This window comes from Lepisosteus platostomus, chromosome 25 (assembly GCF_059453375.1).
Source record: "Lepisosteus platostomus isolate fLepPlt1 chromosome 25, fLepPlt1.hap1, whole genome shotgun sequence".
Taxonomy (NCBI): domain Eukaryota; kingdom Metazoa; phylum Chordata; class Actinopteri; order Semionotiformes; family Lepisosteidae; genus Lepisosteus; species Lepisosteus platostomus.
In genome coordinates this window covers 13,988,786-14,010,005 of record NC_142635.1, presented here as the reverse complement: position 1 = coordinate 14,010,005, position 21,220 = coordinate 13,988,786, and the positions used below count along the sequence as shown (strand labels likewise).

The following is a 21,220-nucleotide window of genomic DNA, read 5'->3' as shown; positions in this document are numbered from 1 at the left end:
AAAGAAAGTAACTGGAAAAAGGCCGTCATTTTCTTAAGTTTTTAGTTCTCATACTGTGTAGAGCTTTTGAATTTGTTTTTTAGGGTCTGATGGGCAGTTATGAATGTGTTGGAAATTAAAAAAAACAAACATTTTAAACCAATACCCTGAGCAGTGTTTACAGAACAGCTGGAAAACAGCAAGGTGTGTTTTCCTGCTGTCACTCAGGTGAGTCCTTCTGATGGAACAGCTCTGGCTGAAATGTCTGCGCCGCATAACATGCCTTTGAAAGTCAGGCGGTCTGCCCAGCCGTTGGATGTGGAGTACTGCTTGTTTAACGTCTTGAAAAAAATCCAGGGTCATGAAAATTGACCCCCCGTTTTTTTTTTGGGCTCATCACAGAAAGTCGATTTTTCAAAGGTGGCCACTAGAGGGCAGTGTCTCCACGGATTCATGAGCAGCTTGGGGCCCACTCAAGAAAAACAGAACAGCAGAGCAGGACGCCGTCTGCTGCTTCTTCGTCTCTTTTGCCACCAGACAGACATGATTTCAGCGGGGTCTAGACAGAGTAGCTCAGAAACGGAGAGAGTGCTTCAGAATGCACGGTGGTTTCCTTTAAACACTGAGTTCGAACAGCCTCCCTTCCGAGAACGCATTTCATTTTCAGCCTAGATTAGGAAGCTGGGTCCTGTCCAGTCCGCAGAAACAGGCCTTCATTACCCTGTGTTTCACAATCGTCCAGCAGCGTCAAGTTGTGAATTTCTCCCTTTACTTAATAAATAACATTTGTTTGGATTTTAACAAGGAACATCAGAACAATCATGTGATAAGGAAAAAGCGATGCAGCACGTTGAGCTGTGTTTCTCCTCCCTCTGAATAGATCGTTCTCTAAAGTGAAGGCGTCTGCAGATTGCTGGCGTGAGTCTTACTCGGACTACCATCAAGAAGGCAGAGTGTTTTCATTACCTCACTGGTGGCAGCCACTGAGAGATGGGTGGCCAGATTGTTTTTAATGGGGGAGAAATAAAGAGTCTGACGGTAGATTGGTCCTGTTCCAAGCTTTTTAGTAACAGCAGAGTAGAGAATTTGTTAGCACTCTGCTCTCGTAAGGAGAAGGTTGTGGGTTTAAAGCATTAATGTGTCGTTTTGGGAGTCTGGATCTAGACAACCGTGTTTTTGTAGCTGATCCCCTTTCTTTCAATAAACAGCTGGATGAGCTCCTTAGCTACATTCCAAAGGCGAGATGGGTCAAATGGCCTCTCTTTTTTAACCTTTCCTATGTTCTGCAACTTTTATTTTAAAGGGCTAGCACAGGGTTTGAGCCAAGCTTCCTAGCCTGCCTTACCATCCAGCTGATAACTACCCCGCGTTGAACTCACAAGGAGCTGCAAAAGAAACACTACATAGCGCGTGTGTGTTAACATTTCGCTGTGCTCCTGAGACGTCCAGCAAAGCCTTTCTTTCTGTGGGCTGTGCGTGCCAGGCCCTTAGCAGTGCCACATAGCCAGCCATAGAGAAGGCTTGTGGCCCATGTTAATGGGGCAGGCATGTTACAGCTCCTGGCCTTGGCTCCATTTCCGTTATCTGGTTCCTCAAAAAAGCCCAGGCAGTGCTGCACTGGGAGGGGGGGTGGGGGTGGCAGAAAAGCGGGTATGGGGGCAAATACTGTATACAGTAGATCTGGAAGCAACTACAGTGTATTTTCTCAAAAGAAGTGTTGAAACATGAGCATCAGTGGGTTTTATTTCCTGGCTCAGCAATGATGAAATGATTTTCACCCCTTTTTCCTGAGCTATGCCTATGTTTGCTACTGGGCAATCAGCGAGCAGATATATCCCACTTTTTCACTCTATCTTGCCTTTTTATGAGGTGTAAGAGTGCCCCAGTAAGGATGGGGCATTAACAGTAGTTAAAGACTCATGGTGAGTCTTCTAAAAGCAGTTGAGTCATCCATCTGAAGAGCTCAGAATCTTTATTGTACTCAGGCCTTAAGTAAGGCAGGGAAGTTGTGTGCCTTATCTTAAAAGTATGAGTTAAATAGCTGCACAGGGGAAAACACAATTGTTTGAATGCTTCGCACTGTCTTTAGGATGAATGAGAACTTTGGCCAGATGTAGCAGCAAGGTTCTGCTTTTGTTTTTCAGATCCTTCCTATGACAGTGCGCGCAGGACAGGCTGGTCAAACAGCATGCACAGCGGAAAGGGTGAGTGAGAGTGCTGCTCTTTCAGCCACAAGCCCTTTACACCAGAGGTTACAGTTGGCATCACTGAGAAGTGGGAGACATATCTCATAATTCACCAAAGCTTTGCCATTGGGCTTTGATTGTCAGGTGGTGTTATATCTACCTCATGCATGTAATAATAATAATAATAATAATAATAATAATTGCTTACACTTATATAGCGCTTTTCTGGACACTCCACTCAAAGAGCTTTACCTGTAATGGGGATCCCCTCCACCACCAATGTGCAGCATCCGCCTGGATGATGCGACGGCAGCCATAGTGCACCAGTACTCTCACCACACATCAGCTATCAGTGGGGAGGAGAGCAGAATGATGAACCCAGTTCAGAGATGGGGATTATTAGGAGGCCATGATTGGTAAAGGCCAATGGGAAATTTGGCCAGGACACCGGGGTTATACCCCTACTCTTTTCGAGAAACACCCTGGGATTTTTAATGACCACAGAAAGTCAGGACCTCAGTTTTACATCTCATCCGAAGGACGGCACCTGTTTACAGTATAGTGTCCCCGTCACTATACTGGGGCATTAGGACCCACATGGACCGCAGGGTGAGTGCCCCCAGCTGGCCCCACTAACACCTCTTCCAGCAGCATCCTTAGTTTTTCCCAGGAGGTCTCCCATCCAGGTACTGACCAGGCTCACACCTGCTGAGCTTCAGTGGGCTGCCAGTTGTGAGTTGCAGGGTGATCACCCTGATATGGCTGATACTGTATGTAGAGGTAATCATTTAGTTCATCAACTCCATCATTCTACAACAAAAAAATCTACAAATGGAGGAAATTCCAGACCATTGCCAGTCTACCCAGGAGTGGTTGTCCTACTAAAAAAACTCTGAAATCGGACTGTATGATTCTGGTAGAAGTCTCAAGGAAACCCACGGATCTACAGGCCTCTCTCGCTGTGGTGAATGTCACCACCATCAGGAAAGAGTGGACAAGCATGGCTTTCATGGAAGAATAGGCTGGAAGAAACTCCTGCTGTTCATGAAGAACATTGCTGCAGGGCTTAAAAACAAGACGTCTGGAACAATGTGCTCTGGACAGATGAGTCAAAAGTGGAGCTGTTTGGCTAATAAACAAAATGGAACATTTGGAGAAAACCAAACACGCCTTTGACTGACCAGAAGAACCTCATCACCATCAAGCACGGTGCTGGTTTGGGCCTGCTCTGCTCAGCACATTGCAATCATGGTAGTCTACCATGAATTCCACACTATACCAGACTACCCTAGAGCTAAAGCTGAACAACAGGACAATGATCCAAAACACAAGCAAATCTACAACAGAATGGATAAAAAAGAAATTCAGGATTTTGGAATAACCAAGTTACAGTCCAGACCTAAATCTCATAGATTGCTAAACATATACAAAAGCCCTCATACAGAGCTGAAGCAGTTTGGTAAGGAGCAGTGGGCCAGCATTCCTCTCAGGTGACAGGACAGACTGATCAACTCTTACAGGAAAAGAGTAATTCAAGCTACACTGCTTAAGGAATGCCACAATTTGCTGAATCAAGGGGTGCACTTTTTCACACTGATAATGAGTGCTGGTTGATTTTTTTAAATCAGTAGAATCTGGATCAAAATGAATCTCTTGGGCTCAAATAATGTCTCAAAGACATGTATTAATACCACTATGACTTTATAAAAGTACTTTAATGACATTACAGGAATACAACAGACCATTATTTTTTGTTTCACAAAAAAGTGAACTTAAGAGCTTATTTTCCCAAATTCTAATGTCCAGTATCCAATTAGTCAGCAGTAGTGAATAAGTGCAACAGCCCTTGAATCATTTTAGGTTCCTTTTTGTAGAGGTGCAGCTCTCTGCTTATAGCCCTTTAAATGAATAAGTACAACATAGTTCCCTGCCTGAGCTCAGTTGTTGAAAATATGTTTTACAGGCTCACCAGCAGTCACACAGAATGTGTCCAAGACCTCAGAACAGCAAAGACCACAGCCTGGTAGGTAACAATATCTCACTTTTACAGTAATGTGCATTATCATTGACCTGCGTTAATTTGAAATGACAGGGCACTTGGACACAATGGTCAATGGCAATGCTGTCATGATGGATGCAGATGATTCCTGCATCTCTGTCCTCGTGCGCGATCAAGGTGATCAAGAATTTCAATCCCAGTTCGCTCTTGAGACATACTGGTAATTGGCTTAAGATCAGTTTGCCCAACGTCTTCCAGATATAAAGCAACAATGCCTAAAAGGGCTTAGAAGTGGACCAACCCTCCAAGAACAAGGAAAGCAATGTGCAGCAGGGGTCAGGGATCTAGATGGTTGCAGGTTCCAATCCCAGGCGAGACAATGCTGTTGTACCCTTGCGCGAGGAACCTGAATTGCTCAGCTGTAGAAATGGATGGCAATGCAACTTGCTTTGGTTAAAAGCATCAGTTAAATGAATTAGCAAAAGTTGGACCAACCTGATTATCCCCCCTTTGCTTAAATAAATGTTGTCTCCTCAGATCCTTACCAGATTTTGGGTCCGACCAGCAGTCGATTAGCCAACCCAGGTAAGAATGAAGAGCTATTTACCAGATAGTCCATCATTAAATCTTCTTTCTTTGCCTCCAGAAATGCTCCTTTTAGACAGCTGCAATGCATTCGTGTTATCAGGTGTGCAGAGAGAAAGCAGGTCCTCGTGGCAAACTGGTGACCTCAGTTAAAGCAAGGCAGCACCTTCACTAGCAAGACAGCAGAATTATCTCACATTAAATCTTCTTTCCCACACTAAGTCTTTTTTAAAGAGTGTAAATGTGAAACTTTCATACCTGAAGGGGCTCGTTAGGATATCTTGATGGGCTGGTTGATCAGGCTCTCTCTGCATTCGCACATAGGTCAATCAGTCAGTCAGCATCACTGGGAATCTCAGGCTCCAGTGAGCCTTGTGTAGCTGTGTCCAGGCAGGGTGTGGCAGCAGATGACTCACAGATGATGTGCAGCAGCTAGAAAACTGTTTGCAGCAGCAGAAACAAGCCCTGAAGTGTTTTTTTCAAAGTGAAGGTGCTTCCTAAGATGACATAACTGTCAGGAATCAGAAGCATAATTACTGGCTTGCCCGTCTCTTGAGTTGAATGGCTGAATGATTGACCCATTTATGTTGTTATATTGGAAAGAGAAGTTGTGAAAAGTTTATTTTCACACCTTTGTTTGGTTTAGTTGAGGGTTGGCCACTGGCGATATACTGATATACACTGGCCGGCAGCTATATCATCCTGCAACTGACAACTGGTAGCCCCAATTAAATTTAGCAGGTGTGAGGCTGGTCAGTACCTGGATGGGAGACCTCCTGGGAAAGCTAAGGTTGCTACTGGAAGTGGTGTTAGTGGGACCAGTAGAGGGTGCTCACCCTGCGGTCTGTGTGGGACCTAATGCCCTAGTATCATGATGGGGACATTATACTTTAAAAAGGCACCGTCCTTTGGATGAGACATAAAACCGAGGTCCTGACTCTCTGTGGTCATTAAAAACCTCAGGGCATTTCTCAAAACTGCAATGTCCTGGCCAAATTTCCCCCTGGCCTTTACCAATCATGGTCTCCTAATCATCCCCATCTATGAACTGGCTTCATCACTGTGTTCTCCTCCCCACTGAGAGCTGGTGTGTGGTGAGCCGATGATGATGATGATGATGGTTGATGTACGTGCTTTGTGTCTCCCATCACCATGTCCATGAGGGACCACGTGAGGCCGAAACGCTCACGACCTTACCCCCGGACTTGACACGTGCTCTTGTTGTCCAGGCTCCGGGCAGATCCAGCTGTGGCAGTTCCTGCTGGAGCTCCTGTCAGACAGCGCCAACGCGGGCTGCATCACCTGGGAGGGCACCAACGGGGAGTTCAAGATGACCGACCCGGACGAGGTGGCCCGGCGCTGGGGGGAGAGGAAGAGCAAGCCCAACATGAACTACGACAAGCTGAGCCGGGCCCTGCGCTACTACTACGACAAGAACATCATGACCAAGGTGCACGGCAAGCGCTACGCCTACAAGTTCGACTTCCATGGCATCGCCCAGGCCCTGCAGCCCCACCCCACCGAATCCTCCATGTACAAGTACCCCTCTGACCTGGCCTACGTGCCCTCCTACCACGCCCACCAGCAGAAGGTGAACTTTGTCTCTCCCCACCCTCCTTCCATGCCCGTCACCTCCTCCAACTTCTTCGGACCCCCCTCCCCTTACTGGAGCTCCCCAGCCGGAGGTATCTATCCCAATCCCAGCGTTCCCCGCCATCCCAACACCCACGTGTCCTCGCACCTCGGCAGCTACTACTAAGGACTGCCCGCCTTCTTTTCTCTCCCTTCGGACCTGCACTCCGATTCCCGGGAAGCTCTCCTCCCGGGGATCTTTTTTGGAACTTGTGAAAACTCGTGACAGATTTTTTTTAAAAAAAAACGACAACCAAACAAACGATCAGAATGAAGGCATTGGAAAAGAGGGGGGAAAAAACTGGACCTATGATCCGCTTGTAAATGGAGTACAGTACTACTTCCTTTCCTGCTGAACAGCTTCTGTTCGGTTTTGTTTGTCGAATTTGACGCTTGTGTGTTTGTTTGTGTGTTATTCCTGCCTCGAGAGGAAGCTGCAGTGTCGGTCAGTGGGAACAGACTTCTGCGGCGGTATTGAGGCTGACCCTGGCATTGAGGAAACGCAGAGGCAGTCACAGTCAGACATGGGTCCCACTTCAGTCGGTCCTGAACCTGTCCCCTTCCAATCACAGCAAGCTGCTTGTTCACCAGACGTCCGAAGCGTTTTGGCGCTGGGTTTTGCAGTTTCCTTTTTTCGTTCCTTCTTTCTCCTCCGCCCTTTCGTGTGCTTTGGCTTTTCTGGAGCGTGATCTGGGATCCCCGCGGAACTCCCCCACGAAAAGAGATCTCAGCAACGAGGGATTTTAGCAACTGGAAAGCTCAATGGTGTTGGCGCTTAAGTATTCCTCCCAACTGGAATTACCCAAAACCAAGCTCTGGCGACCTTTTTCAGGAGGTTTTTAACACAGGAGATGGAGGCTTTGACCTAAGATTGTGTTTTATCTGTTGTTCCACAGCTTCGTGATCAGATGTTGACGAACTGGACCAGCATAAAATGTGATTGCTCTGTGGGCCCTGGAGTATCTTTTTCTTCACAGTCACAGTCCTGGAGGCTCACTTTTGGGTCTTCCAGCTCCGCTCTAGATTTCGTAGGCGAGATTGTTCTAGAACAGTATTTGTTGAATGGAATTCCAGCCCCCATTGTGCGGAAAAGTCCTTTTTCAGCAGCTCACAATCCAAGGAGTCTCTAGGTGGATCCTGTCGGTATCAGTTGCAGTTTAACAGGCCAGTTCTCTTTGTACTGTTTTCGACATTTCATACAGATTTCTTTTTCGGAAAAGGGTTTGAAATTCTTCATACCGGAGAGGGCATCACTATTTGTAACAAGAGAGATTTTTTGAGAATGACTTCAGAGGCCAAGGGCAGACTTAGAGCCAAGAACTTTTGAAAGTTAACATATGACTAAAAAGAAGCGCAAAATCAATGAGGATAAAATGGAGTCCTGAGATTCGCGAACGCTGTGCGTTTGTCAGACCTATTTTTTTGTTGTTTTTTTAAACATTGGTCAACTAGCTGTTAAAGCAACTTACTGTATAAATTATGCAGAGTTATTTTCATATGTAACACAGTATTGAAAGGATCAAGAGAAAAAGAGAAACGAGTTGACCTCGGTCAAAAATGCAATTTTTTTTTACTATCAGACAAAATAAGAAATCAGTTTCTGATTTGTAATTTGTACATCTTTTATTGTGTGTTTTGTGTCTGTACATTTGGGCAATAACCTTTGCTGATTTTTATAGAAAATACAGGTTGAATTACTCCAAAGTGCCTTACTTAGGCACACAAATATACATTCCTAGCTACCGTTGTTACTTGCCTTCCCAACCAAAAAGTGCCTGAATGAGCCATAATCCTGGATTCTTTGACAATCACGGATCCTTTGGAACGTTCCCGTGTCTCATCGGTTATTGTAAAGGGAGTTCCCTTCCTACTGCTGATTAAAAGCGATCAGCCTTCCTGAGCAACTGGCAGTCTTTGCACTGGTTTCCACTGAGAGGAATTGAGTAAAGGGTACCACATGTTATGCTTGGGCAACAGCACTGGTTTTCAATGTTGCAATGACCTTAAAGCAATTTCAATTTGGGGCAAGTCTTGATGCTTCAAAAGAAAAGACTTATGTAGCATTATAGCAATAAATAAACTTTCACATCCCCTCCTCTCCACCCCTGACTGAAAGGGGGGTTTTGCTACTTATATATGCAATGTACTTTTTGGATATTAAATATATATAATTTTGCAAGTAATCTTTTTTTTTATATTGTTTTGTTCCTGCATTGTATGACGTATTAAGCCGAATGTTTGTAAAAGGGCTGTTTTATAGTGGGGCAAATGTGACAAAATAAATGTTTTTTTCCTTCTAAAACTGTCTGCTTTGGTTGCTTTTATTTTTTTCAGCCTTTGTGTGGATTGCACAAAACCTCGAATCATGCATTTTGTTCCTGCTGGGCACTAAGATGATCTTCCTGCTTCTACTGTTTAACTGTCACGTGCTCCCTCTGTCCAGACTATAGAGTACAGTCGTACAACTCAGTTATAGGTCCAAGTTAGAAAGTATAAGAAAATATGACAATATGGGACATTCACGATGCACAAAAATCCACTTTCAATGACGGCCGGCTGTATTGCCTTTCAATGACAGTCTGATTACTGCTTTAGAAGCTATATCGTTTCATAGAAAAGGGCATTTTTCTCCTGCCCACGTGTGATGAGATGAAAATTGTGCCAGACCACATAAACATGCTATGTCTTTATAATCTTGACGTTCTTTGTGAATTGGGAATGTTTTCCCCATTAAATATATCACGTTCAAGCCTTTTTTGAAAGTGATACCTCAAAATATTTGAACAGAAAACGTGAATTTGAGGAAGAAAGGGCCATGTCAGAGAAATGGTGGGTATCCCTTACAAAAAAATAGAGCTAGTTCGTTTTAGGCTTCCTTTCAAAGGAGTTCTGAGGTCTTAAAAAAACTCCAGAAAGGGAATACTATTTTGGTACCTTAGACTCAGAATAGTGACTCAGGAAGTTTTGGAAATTGAGTGGAAACAAATTTCCTGCAAAAAGAGTTTTTTTTTTCCCAAACAGGGAGTACTGGGTACAGTTTATGGAGCATGTTAACAAGAGGTGTTTGGAGATCCTCGATTAACAAGGTAGATGAACAAGATCATTCAGGTCGTAGCCAGACCCTGAGGCGTGAGGGTGAATGATGGGCAAATAATAACAATAAACTTTATTTTATATAGCGCCTTTAAAGGTGGCTTCTCAAAGCGCTAAGCGGAATAAGCGGATTTGAAAATCCAGCGTTGCCTTTTCGAAAACGAAATCCTTCCCCCGGGCACATGTGGAGTCGCTGGGGCTGTAGCCTACAGGGAACAAGAAGCCCATCGGGGGGACACCTGTTTGTCGATTTGGACTACGGATTTCAGCAAGACCCTCCGAGGGGGAAACTCGGAGTGAGGCAGATTCCCCGTCTCCAAGGGAAACTCCTAAAAGTCCATTTCAGCTCAGTCTAAGTGGCCGCCTTTGCCTCTTGGACACGTAGGGTAACTACTGTGTGTGTGTCTGGATGGTGAGATGGTGACACCGATTTCGCCCTGCGCTGAAGGTAAGATGCGGTAGACTGTGATTACGGGTTTGTGCCTACAAAGGCTCCGGGAGACCCGTGAAGTCAGTTTTACGCGGAATGAAGATTGGATTTTTCTGCGCGTGTGTATGGCGCATTTCCTTTCCCGGTTTTCTGGTGGGAAAGTACTTGGACACCACCTTTCTCTTTGTCCGGCCGCTGGCATCGGAGGGTCTCTCTCTCTCTCTGCGAGATTGTGTCAGAGGCAGCAGGATGTGCGGAGAGCGAGCCGGGACGCGACGCACAGCGGCACAGTTTATTCCGCACATTCACCTCCAGTCCCCGTGGGATGTGACTTTGGGATGTGGCTTCCTCCTGCCTTCATCTGTTTATTCCCCTTGGAAACCCGTTCGTCATACCGCTTTGGCTATGCAGCTAAAAAACAAATCCCCCCTTCAGCTGTGCTGCCTGACGAGAATTAGCACAGAGGTCGTCCCCGGTGTCCCGGCCTGTTCCTGTGAAGTCCAGCTCATTATTCCGGCTTGACGGGGGAATGCCTGGCTTAACTTCAGTACCAATACCTGGAATACAGTTAAAGCAGTTGGATGACCTGTGTGTTTTTAAAACCAGCTAGATTGCAAGTCTAGAGGGACTGCCATTTCACTGTTTAGTCTTTCTGGGGAGAAACCCAGTATTACGCTGTACATCGGTGTCTAATTAAAGGAGAAAACAAAAGGTATTATATACACAGAAACATTAGCAGTTTCCCATAGAGATGAGGAACCTTTTCATTACCTAAGCTCTTATTCCTTGAACCTCTTTTACGTATTTCTGGCGCGAAGTGCATTAAAATATTTAGAATACTGTTTACAACTGTCACCAACTTTCTCAGAAAAAAAATATGCCGACTCCCGACTCAAAGGAATAATCTGCACTGGCAAATCAAAGAAAATTGAATCTTTTTCAGTGGGGGAAGACCAGATGCACCTATCGATAATGTTGAAAGGGCAAGGCATTGATAAAGTCTACTCGGTGGACTTCTTCAGAATCAGCAGGGACCCAGGAGGCACTAGTGCAGACTACGGGGCTGAGAAAAGCAGGCTCATCTTCACAGAGAGCCGTGGGAGTTTGGAATGAGCTGCCCTGCCATGCTTTCACATACTGGACCAGCTTAGACCTCAGACACCAGAGAGATCCTCAGACCAGTTAGCTACTAGCAATCGAAGAAAAAGAAGCCAGGTGGCTTCTATATTTATAAACTGTAAATAGTAAAAACCGCTCTATTGCTTTTCCCTGTGGATTTTACATATCTATGAACTGGCGTCATCACTCTGTTCTCCTCCCCACTGATAGCTGATGTGAGGTTGCACATTTTCTGTGGTGGAGGGGAGTCCCCATTACCTGTAAAGCGCTCTGAGTGGAGAGTCCCGAAAAGAGCTACATAAGTGTAAGAATTATTATTATATACAACCTTAATTTTAGGTTATGTACAAATCCATGTAAACATCAGTTCCTTATTGAACATCAAAAACAGACCGTGAACCCGAGTTATATTGTTGGGTTAAACGCCAGGGGTGTTTCCCCGCCGCGCAGTGACCTGAGGGTTTAATCGAATTCAGGAGAAACACCCCCCTCTGCTGGAGAAGTGGGGGAAATGCAGCGTCTGAAAAAATGAAATCTGCGTTCTGGAAGCAGCGCTGCCCTCGTGTGGTCGGTTGAGGTAAGTCTTTCTCCACAGTCCAAGACCACAGCGATCAGTGAATTGGTTTCTTGAAAAAATGGCCCTAGGCTTCAGCGTGTGCTTGTGCCAGTTGCTTGCTGGGAGAGAAACTGGCACCCCTAAACTCCCCTAAACTAAAAACTAAACTTTGCTAAGAAAATGGATGGCTGCAAGAGAGCATTTTGATACACGTGTGAAAACAAGATAATAATGAAGATATAGTTCACCAGGTGCAAGCAGAAGGCAGAGATCCTTAATTAAACCTATTCGACCTATGCAAGGAGCTTCAACTGCTGACACTGACAAGATGATTCAAGAGGTAAATGCACCCATTTTATTTTTTAATCAAGCACCATCTTGATTCATTATTAAACAAAGCACACCTTAACATCAGAAATCTTTGCAGAACCTACAGCAAAGATAAAAGAGAGGCAGCAAACATTTATTACATAAATTGATAGATTAGTGTGCTCACTGAGCTCTGTGAAGATGCCCCCCTACAAACAGCACAAACAATTAAACCCGCCACATTCGTTAGGCCTGCTTATGTGCTGGTTTATGATTGCTAGTAGTTATGCAAAATATCTCAGGAGGAATGGTTACTGAGCCATGTACCAGACAGCAACTAAATCTAATAAGTTACTAAAACAGATGTATACTATCTCTGCACTTTAGGAACAAAACTGAACATTCTCTAGATTAAGCTGGGGCTCTCTCTGTATACAAAGAAAATTTCCAGTGACACTTCATTGCACAGACATGATACAGCTGTTCAAGATCAGGGTCAAGGACAGAAGGTCAGAGGATCACCATACAAACCAGATATCTTCATCCCACATTAAAGATGCAGTGTTGAGGATATTCCATTCCTGTTGTAGAGCTTCAGTTGCAGTCTCCATTGTTCCCATATAACCAAAGGGGCTCCAGGCAGGGGAAAAAAACACAGCACCCCTCTCCTTTATCTCTTGAAAGATGTTACATGACGTTGAAGTCCTGACACTCAGTGATTGTAGCATTGTCTAAGAATAACAGGTCAATACCAACAACATTCCTACCCACACCAGTCACACAGTGGATTCCCAAGCTTGGAGAGATCATGAGGCGTCATTGAAAGACATCCACACCACAGACATACTCGGTTAAGACACTGCTGTGAGGAAGCTCACTTAACTACAAAAAGGACTGGGTTGTTAGACTGATGCTTTTATACAGAGTTCCTTCAATTTCTACCCATTTCCACAGCCACATACATCAGTGCCCTTCCTGGGATTTCAGTGTAGGAATCTCTCCTCACTGACTGTGCAGCACTGTCAAGCTAGGTTTCTGTATTCCAGAGACAGGAGCACCAACAACTGGCATCTTCCTGGTATACAGCTTTCCTTAGGAACCCACAAACCTAATCCCTTGGAATAAGATTCTTGCAGCAAAGATTCGATTCCAGAATAGTGTGCTGACAAGACATACAAGATGGATTTTCCAAGTCTCCATTTAAAATGGATCAGTGCAAGGTATTGTACATACCAATAAAGCCTCAATTCTGCAGACAATTTCTTAATCCTGTGCTTAAGACTGTACTGCCTCCAGAGGCAGTAAAGAAGAGCAGCCTGCTAACCCTTATCTAAAGCAAGTCTTTAGCAAACTGAGACACTAAGCAATGTGGACAATCTGTGCTTTGTTTTTGCATGCAAGACCCTGAACATCTACACTCAGCATCACTGACGAGGGGTTTTGCAACAACTTCAGCTCACCCCAGTATGAAAATTTACTCATGAGCTGCCCAACACATCCTTTTACACACCATCTCAGCACATGCAGCGCTCCCTGCTGGACAACATCACTTACTGCATTTCCAAGCCACAGCACAGCTTGTCAAGTCCCACAGATGATCGGTTGGCTTCAGTAACAGTCTCCAACTCAAAGCACAATATAAATGTTTTCCTTTCAGACTTCACTCTTCATTAATTTCAGGGGCTTGGCTAATTCTGTGGGGATCTATCCACAAGCCCTAAAACCTCATGTGAAATACCCAGGTGTGTCTAGCTCAATGAATCGCGCCCTCTCTGCTCAGAAGCCAAGTTGGCTCAGAAAAACACCGAAGCCTGGGCTTGAGCCAAAATGAAAGGTTCCTACAGGAGCCTTCTAGGGACAGTAGATATTGCTTTAATAACTTTTCCTTGAACATTGAGCACACCTCAATCAATTTCAGAAATAGATTGAGAGAGAAAGATAAATATTTGATTATGGTTTATATATCTATATTATTTTATACATATACAAATGTGTGATTTTAACTCTTAAATCACCTCAGCACCCAATATTATTTCCCTTCCTGCATCAGAACACTTGCCTGTTATCACTGGAATGGTGTTCTCAGTTGATGTATCGCAAACGAGAAAGTCAGTGCTGCAGACCGATTATAAATCAAACATGCTTTGCTAGGGTCCTTTGTGTTTAAAATATAATAATTATTGTAAAGTGTGCTGTAATTTCAGTTAGCTAAGGAGACTGTGGTATTACTTTGAGACATTTTTTAACTCTTGTTTTTTCCTGTTGAACAGAATCCTTCCATTTTCATTGGGAATTGGTCTGGTGGTTTGGTAAGTAGGCATTTAAATAAACTAGCAGGGTGACTTTTTTTAATTGTCAGTAGAGTCTGAAATTTTATTTGTTTTTGCTTGTGGTTTTGGTTTTTCCTCATGTACTCGAACAGCCCCGTCACCTGTCAGTTTTCATTTTGATTCCCTTGAACCTGTAAAAATTCTTCTCCTAAAAATGTGGCATTATCATTGTTTCCTCCTGGTCTCTCCAACCTGTTTAATAATTAGCTGCTCTTACTGCTTCTACCATTTTTAAAAATCCAGGGATGGGAAATTGACAATGAACATCTTCCTCCAAAATGGTCACATATCCCCTCTCAGAGGGGGCAGAAACTCACAGGAGATGTCTTGTTATTGTAATTCTTGCCAGAAAAGCTTTTACAGTATGATAGACTAACACAGAGCTGTGAAGACATATAACCCTCATTTTCTCTGAGAGTCACTTGATTGTTCATGGCACACATGCTGTTATTGAAGTCCGCTTAGGTCAGCTCAGGTCCTACAGCGTGCTTTAGATTGCCAGAGCTCATACCTTGTAATCCAGATCCATAGGGATATTGCATTTGCTTGCTCACTTACAGTACCTTGGCTACTAACTATTTCCTTGCTGCTTGTTCGACACCCAGCAGCCCTAGGCTCTGACTGCCCCGTAAGACCCCTATAGTCAACTTCAGCTGGAAGACTCCATACTCTCCATCCGTTTTCATTGACACTCAAGGAGGAGGGACTGATATTTCCTGAGGTTTCATTCATGTGCCTCCTCTATCCTCTTCCCCAAGGACACTGTCAATTCAATGAGAGTTCCCTGCTTTGTTTCTCTAGACCAAAGGACAAATAAATGGCTTAAAACTCGTGTGGACTATTTCTTCTGGAAACTTGAGCTGCCTCTTAAGATCTGCTTGCATCTCCCTGTTGTTTGCTGTTATGAAGATCCCTTTGTCCTTTGCCACGTTTTGTCACACCCACTCCTGACCTGACAAAGTGGGTAAAGTAAGGGCCCTGGATATAAGGCCTCTCGGCTTCCTCTTTGCCATTCTGGTCTGGTTATCAGCCGTGTCAGTAACTGGTCCTCTCGCCACCTACATCTCCCGTCTGACAGAACAGATCTGATAGAGGAGAGCACATGCTTTAGCCTAGCTGGCCTTCCACACAGTGTGAAATAAGGGGTCTCTACCAGGCCACGTGTATAGAGGCAGAATAACGTGGGCAGAATTTCATAAACTGAGTAAGTCAGAAATTTGATACCTTGTTCTTTCATGTTCCAGATGTCTTTGCCAGGTCAATGACCACTCTGTTATACCTTCCCAGTGTATCCAGCTGCCCTACTTCTTCATTTCCTCTGCTTGGACATGCCAGCTCTCCTCAACCTTCCTAACCTCCATCTGCACCATGCCCTGTCCTGGGTCAGCTCTCTTCCAACTAGCCCAACCCCAGGAACAGCCTACCCTGGTTCACTAACTCCACTATATCATAGTGCTGCAGCATAGTGCCACACTGGCTGCCCTCTTCAGACCAGTTCTAACCCCTACTTCTGCCTGACAAATATCCTCATCAATCTCGCAGCATCATGAATTGGTGTAGTTGTTTCAGACCCTTCTTACACTTATCCCATGGGTAGCTGTAACTTGCTACCTGTGCAGTGGAGGCCAATGCAACAAAAGCTTCTTGGAAATCCCAGCCACTTCCTGAGGAAGCTCTTGATTTTCCTCTCCAGCATCATTGACAAAGGTACCAGGAGGAACTCCATGATAATAACTCCAGGCCTTAAACGTGCCAGGCAGACTACTCTTCTCTAGAGATGTCATCCAAATATCAGCTTGGATGTGTATTTCCTTCACACTTTGCCTGTAATTGAGGTCAGCTCTGTACCGTTTCCCCACCTCATAGCTAGTTTCTCACACACAGTGAGGATAGTATCTTCTTAAAACAGAATCTGTCCTGAACTCGCCCCTTTTTCAAAACTAAGCTCCTGGATCTTGCAGGCTTGAACTTCATTCTGGCCCAGCTGATGAGCTCTATGAGGACTTCCAAAACCCACCTGACTGGTACTGACATAGCTGTAATGGTAAGGTCATGTGTAAATGCTATTATAAGAGCCTGCTGAATACCACCTGCCAGAACTGCTCCACTCCTGGACTTATAGAATGTCTCAGCTAGGTGGTGATAAAGTCCTTGTTCATGACGTACATCTTAAAACAGTTGAAGTAGTCTTGAAGGAGCTCCTAAATACTAGCTGGAACTTAGTAGCTCTTTAACACGGTGATAACCAGCTTATAAGATACAGTATAGTTATATAGCTACTGGCTAGATCTAACCATAGGACTGCAATGTCTCCTCAATTTTGCTTTGCACTTCCTGTGATCTTAGAAATGAAGCTAGGGTGTTCCAGGCAGGCAGACACTCCTGAAACACCACCCTTTTGAGGAGCTGTATCGATATAATTGTTGTTCAACGTGAACCTAGTGAATCTACTTGCCAAAATTCTGAAACAAATTGTACCTTCCCCGTTTAAAAGTGAAATGTTTTGGAATTGATTGAGATTTGTTGAGTTCTGCTCTTTTGGTATGAAGCACCTGTGGTATCATACAGGGTGTGTTTAGTGGGGAGGCAGAGCACTTGATAGAGAACTACATGTAGCTAAGTGACCACCGCTGAAGAGGGTTTGAGAGCTAAGGAGATTCAGTTGGTGTATTCAGCTGTGATTACAAGATCAGGCTAAAAACTTCCCTGAAGCCAGGATGTAAGTCCTGAGTTAATGTCAGACCAGAGGAGACATGAGGTCAAGTCTCCTGTTAACATGCAGGCTGAGGCACGGTGTCAAGCCCTCTGCAGCCAGAGGGCACTCCTACTCTGTCCAGTCTCTAGTTTCCTGTGCTTTGCTGTCCTTCCGGTGTCTCTCTCTCTGGGGCTATATATTTCCGGGTCACTGATTCACCTTCACTCGGTATTGACGTTTGGATGTCCTGAGACCTGCCTAGCATCCAGACTAGCTGCTGCAGTTTAAGAAACCCTGGTAAGGGGAGAGACATGAGAGCACCTGTCGGAGGAAACTGTGGAGAAGAATATCAAAGGGATCCTGGAAGAGAGCAAGTGAGAGCAGCTGTTCTCGGGGGAATTATCCAGTGTGAAAGGTGTGTTTATTCAAAGAGATAGAAGCCTGTTTAGTGTGAGTAAGTCTGCTGTGAGAGAGAGTGGTAAATCTCCATTGGGAGGTGGGGTTAGTTAGTTAGTTAGCAGTGGTGGCTGGGCACAGGAAAGATGAGCATGTGCACAGCCAAGGACATGAGAGTGGGGCTTCTGAGAGCATGTGTGGGTTTCAACATGAGTGAGTGAAGTCTCAGCCTGAGAGTGAGGTCCTGGAGACTGGGTTTAATGGATGAGTTGAGTCTGAGTGTAAGACTGAGACGCTGTCTTGAGTCTCTGAGACTCTGAGGTGTGTGAGACCCGGCCCGGTGGTGTGAGGAGATGATGTCAGCAGCTGGAGGTGGACCTGGAAGTCCAAGAGCTTGGCTGGTCATGAGAGGACACAGTGGCTACAGTGAGGGAGCAGGAGGCTCCATGAATCATCTGGGAGCAGGGAGGCTTCTGGAGAGATCGAGTAGTGTCACTGAGGTGCAAGGAGGGTCTCGAAGAGCATCGGCCTTGGTCGTTGCCGTGTCGGCCTGCCAGTTAGGCAACAGAAGGAGGTAAAGTGGGTCTGGTCACACGAGACTGGCTGAGTCGAGGGCGTTCCACTGCTGCTCCCTCCCTGAAAGGGACTAGCCAGAGGGTGAGAGCTCGAGGGGAAGCTCACTGAGCTTGGGAAACCACGAGTGAAGGGCTCGGCATGCGAGGAACCTAAGGCATGATCTCGGAGGAGATCGGAGAGGACGGAGACGTAGGCGAATTGTAGACTCTGGGCCCGTGAGTCCACGAGCTGGGGGGCCCAGGCATCTTGGCGTAGGTGTATGTGCTCCACATGTCCTGTTTGGCCCAATGAGGGGGGCCTTGATCATCACCACTCTTGGAGGGTGTGTCTGGAGTGTCGGGGGGTATACCTGTTGGTGCCAGCTCCTATCGCGTGACAACGCACACCTCTTTGAAACTTTCTCTGAGTTAGTTCTTCCTCCCTGCTGCTTTCAACCGCTTCCAGAGTCTCGCCTGAGGCTCTCGCAGTCTCTGTGGGATATGATTTGACTCTGGAGCTCATCCTGCACTATTACAGTGTAAAGCACTTTGACACAAACCAAAGGAAATGTGAAAGGATGTCACGGGGCAGTGTATTTTAAAAAGTTATTTACACAAAGGGTTGTGGGAGAAGGTGCCACAGCCATCTTGTTAAAACCAACAGCCTTTGTTCTTTTGAGCAGTGGCATCAAATTGATACCAGTAACCAAAAAGGCTACATGTATCCAATACTGTCCTCTCATTTGAACCTTCTCATGTTCTTGTAATTATTTAAATGAACACATCACTGGCATGACTGATAAGGTAGTAAACTGAGTGCGTGATAAACGTTTACGGATGAAAAATCTGACTTCTTTGCACAGCGATAAGGTAAATCAGGTTCTAGAACAGTACGTGTCCTGCCGAGACCACTCAGCTTGCTTACGTATTTAAAGATTTTGAAACTTGTAACTCATGGGAGATTCTGAAAACATGTTCGATTTTTTTTCCACGTTTTCACGCGGAGCCAAGAAAAAAAAAACCCGCCTCGCACCGGCAGTCTGGAACCACGCCCACTCGAATGACATCTCTCGCAGGCCACGCCCCGCACACCTGTCCGCCAGGTTCTGCGAGAGAGAAGGGAGCTGGGTGAGTTTGTTCCGTGTTTTTTAGGTTTGTCTTCCTTTTCCTTTATTTTAAGGTAGATAAAATTGAACTTCTATACTTTTGTAGTCTAAACGTCGCAGAGAAAGGGGGTAAAACATTATTTTCGTTGGGAACTAAATAGCGTCTTTATAAAACGCTCCTCTCGTTTTTAACAAGCCGCATGTGTTACACTGATAACGCGTGTATTTCTTTTACACCGACCAAAAGCGCTGTTGTAGCAGTAAATGCACGGTTGTATTGGCAGAATGAAAACGTCGCTTTTCCGTATGTTTCGTTATCCTAATCTTTATCAAAAACTTCTACTCACAAAATTGAGCGTGTGCAATTATCCAAACCCGAAAATAGCCTACATAGAATTGTCAAGTTTTTTCCAGGGTATGTTAGGTGATTGTGTGCTTATATTCGTGGTCCAAAGAATACTTCTTAGTCTAAATGGTCTTTAACTTTTCAATTCCGCTGTTTGTTTCAGTTCATTTTTTCATGTTCGGGCGGGGCACGCTTCGCACTAAATGGAGTATAAATGTAAGTATAAATATTTCGTTAATTGCTTTACACGTATCTTATTGAGATATATTCTGCGCTTTCTGTCGTGGTGAAAACCGCTGTTTGTTTCTAAGAAACCTTGCTTGAAATTATCTTTTTAAATGTGCTCTTGTGTTTTCCAGTTTGGTGCCTTCGGGCAGGACAAGCTTGGCTCAGCTGCTGGAATTATCTATGTAAGTATAAACTTTTTTTTCGTTTTATTCGTATCATACTGGAGTACACTATATACTGCACCTAACGAAAACTATTGTTGGAAAACGAGGCGATACTACCATCTCCACAGCAGATATTGTTCCGATGTTATTCGACTGTAGACCTGCTTTTTATTGTGTAAGTGTAAATCATATAAAACAGATTTAGAATGTGGTAGTTTAATCTAATCGATATACTTGTAGCTGTGTTGATTGTATTGTGCCGTCGATATTTTGCACACTTTAAATGCAAATCCGAGCACAGGAACATTTCCCGTTACACCAGGCTAAGCGCTTTATTCCAGCTTTGAATCTTTTTAAACGGTTTCGTCTTCTGAACGTGTCAGTCAATACAGAAGCTTGATCTAACACGGATTTCTGTTGTTTTGCAGGAAATGCAACAAAGTTCCAGTCTTCATTCTGGTCGCTGCCTCGACAGATCCCTTGGAGAAACAGTAACAGTATGTTTCTGTGCTTTTCCGTGTACTGTAGCTGAGTGCCAATGTTTTCGTACAATATTTACTTGTAAAAACATTTCGCGTTAATGTATCCGTACTTTGACACTTTGTAATTTAAATGCATGTTACTTTTCACTTTTAAATCCTGTGCATCTGTAATGGAATGCGTGATTTTGTATGCAACTTTCGCTCAATAAATTGTTGATTGGAGTTTGATGTGTTTTGTTGTCTCTGTTCTCATGCAGATTTCTGTACACCCTTGGTCCTGAAAAACCCCGGTGTTGGTGAGTTTTTTGGCGGAGAGACTTTACTAACAGTTTCCGAGAAGCGATGCGAAGGGCTGTTTTTTCCTTGTTGTCACTGACCGCAAGGGGACACCCTATCGCTTTGTGACTTGGAAACTGCAGAGGCTACCCCCTTGTTAAGTCTGTCCAGATTTTCCCGCCAAAAAACTTAGTATATACCGGGGCTCTTGCAGGGCGTGGTCTCCTCCCATCAATCAAACCCAGCCCCGTCTACTCCTCTTTTTGGAGAGAGGGGCTGGGTGATTGACTGTAGCTCTAGCCAAGCCCACTCACTCCCAGCAGGAGGGGAAGGCAGGTTGGTGATGGCCTAGGTCCCTGCAGAGAGGCTGAGTCCACCCTGGGTGCCTCCTCTCTCTCGGGCCAAAGCCACCTCCAGCCCGCCTTCCTCTCAACTGGGAGTGAGGGGGCTTGGCTAGAGCTTCCCTCTCCTCCCCTAGGGGCTGTACCTCGGCTCCCTCCTAGGGACCCTAACCCCCCAGAGACTATCTAAAAAGGCGGGAAAATCTGGAGCGACTTAAAAAGGGGGTAGCCCCCGCAGTTTCCAAGTCACGATGCGATAGGGTGTCCCCTTGCGGCCGTGGCGCAAAGGACAAAACAACCCATCGCATCGTTTCTCGGAAACTGTTTGTGCTCTCTCCAGATTTTGCAGCCAAAAACTTACAGCAATGAGACACCAGCCCCGAGCAAACCCTTCCAACACACCTTGAAAAAATA

General features: G+C 45.0%; 1 protein-coding gene and 1 long non-coding RNA gene across 13 annotated transcripts in view; both read left to right on the top strand.

Moving 5' to 3' along the window:
• fli1 (Fli-1 proto-oncogene, ETS transcription factor) overlaps positions 1-8,683 on the top strand; it is a 38,038-nt gene extending 29,355 nt beyond the window's left edge. For 10 of the 11 annotated variants that reach the window (XM_088619340.1, XM_088619341.1, XM_088619346.1 and 7 more), the window contains 4 exons: positions 2,124-2,183; positions 4,129-4,188; positions 4,702-4,749; positions 5,979-8,683. In XM_088619340.1, the coding sequence (XP_088475466.1) occupies positions 2,124-2,183; positions 4,129-4,188; positions 4,702-4,749; positions 5,979-6,508 (698 nt within the window). In that variant the 3' untranslated portion in view covers positions 6,509-8,683. The remainder of the gene's footprint in view (positions 1-2,123; positions 2,184-4,128; positions 4,189-4,701; positions 4,750-5,978) is intronic. The other variant, XM_088619338.1, reaches the window with a different exon arrangement.
• An 8,328-nt stretch (positions 8,684-17,011) lies between these two features.
• On the top strand, positions 17,012-20,755 carry LOC148641181 (uncharacterized). Of its 2 annotated transcripts, XR_015930306.1 has the most exons (6): positions 17,012-17,328; positions 18,870-18,991; positions 19,479-19,531; positions 19,675-19,725; positions 20,136-20,204; positions 20,447-20,755. It is a non-coding gene; the product is annotated as an uncharacterized LOC148641181 (long non-coding RNA). The 2 variants fall into 2 exon arrangements; XR_015930305.1 differs by lacking the exon at positions 20,447-20,755 and having other exon boundaries at positions 17,018-17,328; positions 20,136-20,411.
• Positions 20,756-21,220: the final 465 nt, after the last annotated feature.